The 3,243-nt window shown below is 36.4% G+C and overlaps 1 protein-coding gene across 1 annotated transcript in view; it reads left to right on the top strand.

Annotated features, from left to right (window-relative positions):
• Positions 1–255: 255 nt before the first annotated feature.
• The window catches only part of LOC101848322 (serine/threonine-protein kinase ULK4), a gene marked incomplete in the record, with an annotated part of 51,000 nt that continues 48,012 nt past the window's right edge, over positions 256–3,243 (top strand). Inside the window, 3 exon segments of the mRNA XM_035972556.1 lie at positions 256–397; positions 1,616–1,764; positions 3,138–3,243. The exon segment at positions 3,138–3,243 is cut by the window's right edge and continues 134 nt beyond it. Coding sequence (XP_035828449.1) covers positions 1,627–1,764; positions 3,138–3,243 — 244 coding nt within the window.

The following is a 3,243-nucleotide window of genomic DNA, read 5'->3' as shown; positions in this document are numbered from 1 at the left end:
CACACACACACACACACACACACACACACACACACACACACACACACACACGCGCGCGCGCGCGCGCGCGCGCACACATCTACGTCTTTGTAGAGCGAATTGTCCTTTAAGAAACAACTTTTTGTCTTTGTTGTTGCCAGAGTAACAGGCTAGCAATTTTATCGTAGCCTATTGATTGAATTCACAATTTAAATTTTTGGTACAATGAAAGTATAATTCTTTCGTTAGTGTATGCTTCCGAAAATTCGGATTAGCTTTTTGAAAGTACAGAGATTAGATAAAACAACAACTTGAACAGCAGAAAGTAATGATAAATCTGTAAATGGGATTCCATGGACGCTATCTTGGTTGTGCCTAGATTCTAAGCGTCATGTTGGTATTGTAAAAGGCACACAAGGTTCATATCGTTCCGTTTTGATAAGAATGTGTTCTGAGAGATAGTTTCCAAATTATAATGGAAGACATTCCTGTTTTTTTTTTTTATCGTGTCTTAGATCTAGATCTAGATCTAGATCTAGATTATAGATCTAGATTCTAGGTCTGATCTAGATTTAGATCTAGATTAGATCTAGAATCTAAATCTAGATTCTACTTCTTGTCATGTCACATAAAAATTCTTTGTCTTTTACTGTGACATTTCATTTATTTTACTCTCATAGATCTTTCTAGATCTATATATCTAGATCTAGATTCTAGACACATGCGACTACACGCGGGGCGTAAACCGGGCGACGATTGGCTGAACCTGTGACCCATGAATACATTGTTAGGCCTTTGTTGGTAGGCTACTCTTGTTGTCGCTCTCGACGACACGACACCCTCCCTGTCACTCTCACTCTCACCAACCACCCTCTCTGTCGTTCTCTCTCTCCCTCTTTCCCAAGGTACGGTAACAAACGAAAAAATCCCCAATTTGTAACATGTAGCCTATTACTACTACTAGATTCTTCTTCTTCTCCTTCTTCTATTTCTTCATCTTCTTCTTGTTCTGCTCCTCCTCTAAGACAGAGGATGTCGTTATATCGAAGGTCGTTATAGAGAGGCTGGATTAAATATCTTTACTTTGAGGGACCTGACTGTAAGGCTGTGACTTTACTCTTTGTCTTTATCTGCTCGAAGCCGCACACTGCGTGGCGCTATATTTGCTGAACTGCTAGGAGCCGCACACTGCGTGATTGCATTCAAGGATGCGATAAAAGGCTAATGCGAAGCTTTCCGATGGGAAGCCATGATTTTATGTTTCCCCAACTTTTGTGTAAAGAAAAAAATAAGGGGGGTGTTTATGATTGCGTAAGATAAAAAGATATTTCCCAACAAAATGCACATTTCATAAAAGTTCATTAATTCATTTTGGTATGCTACAAGGCTACAACTTACTATATATTTCAGCGCGTTTGATCTTGAATCTAAATATAGTTGTTTTTTTGTTCATCACCCTTGATCAGATTTATATCAAGGGGAAAAACCCCAACAAAATCTGTTCTAAACCCCATGCACATAAAGAGTTACTTTAATTGATAACTGATGCCTGACTTAACAGTCCTTGTAGGCTACTGTTTTTCATTTTAATTTTCCTTAATTTTTATGTGAATGTACTTTTTTAAAATGTCCACAGCATAGTTCAGGATGGAGAACTTTGTACTTTACGAGGAGCTTGGAAAGGGTGACAACTCTGTCATCTACAAGGGACGTCGGAAAGGGACCATTAACTTTGTGGCTATTCATTGTATCGATAAATGTAAAAGACCTGAAGTCACAAATACTGTAAGTAATAATGTCATCAATTTTGTTTTAGTTGGGGTTGGGATTTTGTTTTTCTCTTCCTTAGTGTATGATTTTAGGTTAGAGGTAAATTTTGTCTTTTCTACTGGTTGGGTAATTTTTATAAATTATTATTTTTTTGCTCAATCAAGACCTTTTATGAACATTTAAGAACACATTTTTTGTGTGGATTCTACTGAAAAGCATTGTGATATCAAAGACACAAAAAAATGTAAATATGTTCAGTTTGTGAGACCCTCAGGTTTTGGAAGTTGGTAAACCGTGGCAGACATTTCCTTGCTGACTTTGGCTCTGACAACAGGCGACCTGCGTTTCCTTTAATAGCAAATTCTAATCTTTGCTTCTATTTCTATTCAAGATAGATGAATGAGCCATTAAAAAAAATTCAAAACAAGATGAATGAACAAGCTGTAAGAATATGTCAATAAATCTATTATATGTGTCACGACGCAGTGGAATCAGGCGTTCGTCAATTTTTGGGCATATGGAGTTTTTGGTGTTTTCTTTAAGCGTGTTCATTTGTCTTGCTTTCAATAAAAAAATTATCCATCTATCTTTAATAGAAGTTGAGATATTTTGGATTGAAGGAGATAGGGGTCACTTGTTTTCAGAGAGTAAAATAAGAGAGAAATGGCCTCCAAAGTTTAGTGTCTTCCAAATCTTGAGAGTCCTTGAAAACAGTAAATTTATATTGTTTGTGCCTTTAATCAACGTTTTTCAGTAAAAGCCACCCGCCAAATTGTTTTAAATCGACATAAAAGGTGTTGAATCAAAAATTCAAAATTCAACAAAAATTGCCAAATGGGAAAAACATGGCTTTTTCTTCTATTTCATTATTTTGATGAGTGCCTGATTTCACCATGCTGCCTCAAATATTATATGCCCAAAAATTGACGAGTCTGATTCCACCGTATTGTGATACAAATAGCTAACATGAAATGTTCTGTGATGTGCTGTGTTGTTACTAACTGTTAGGGGAATATGTGCGATTGTGTCATAATTTATCTGACATGATTTTGCAAAAAGAAATTCTTTCTTTTCCCTTGTTTTCCACTAACTTCTCTTAAAATAATTATTAAAAGATATGAGAGAACTCGAAAGACTCAGACAAAGTGGTTTACTGTGAAAATGTCAACTGAAAATTTTGCTTCCAATTATATTCTCATTTTGGAAACCCAGTCTTTTCTGACTTTTAATCAGTTTTTTGTTTACTTAAAAATATTACTCTGTGACTCATGTCTTTCTGTCATGTTTCACAAAGAATAGATTGCTGCTGATAGTATTTTAAAGCTCTTAAAGTCTTCTTATTTTGTACAAAAATGTCTTATGGCACACACCTGGTATTCCCCCTTCAGGTGCGCATGACTCATGATATCGAGCACTCGAACGTGGTCAAATTCCACGAGTGGTACGAAACCAGCAACCATCTGTGGCTAGTCGTTGAGCTCTGCAACGGTGGTA

This window comes from Aplysia californica, unplaced genomic scaffold, assembly GCF_000002075.1.
Source record: "Aplysia californica isolate F4 #8 unplaced genomic scaffold, AplCal3.0 scaffold00740, whole genome shotgun sequence".
Taxonomy (NCBI): Eukaryota; Metazoa; Mollusca; class Gastropoda; order Aplysiida; family Aplysiidae; genus Aplysia; species Aplysia californica.
The sequence above is the reverse complement of the archived record's forward strand: the minus strand, read 5'-3'. Positions and strand labels throughout refer to the sequence as shown.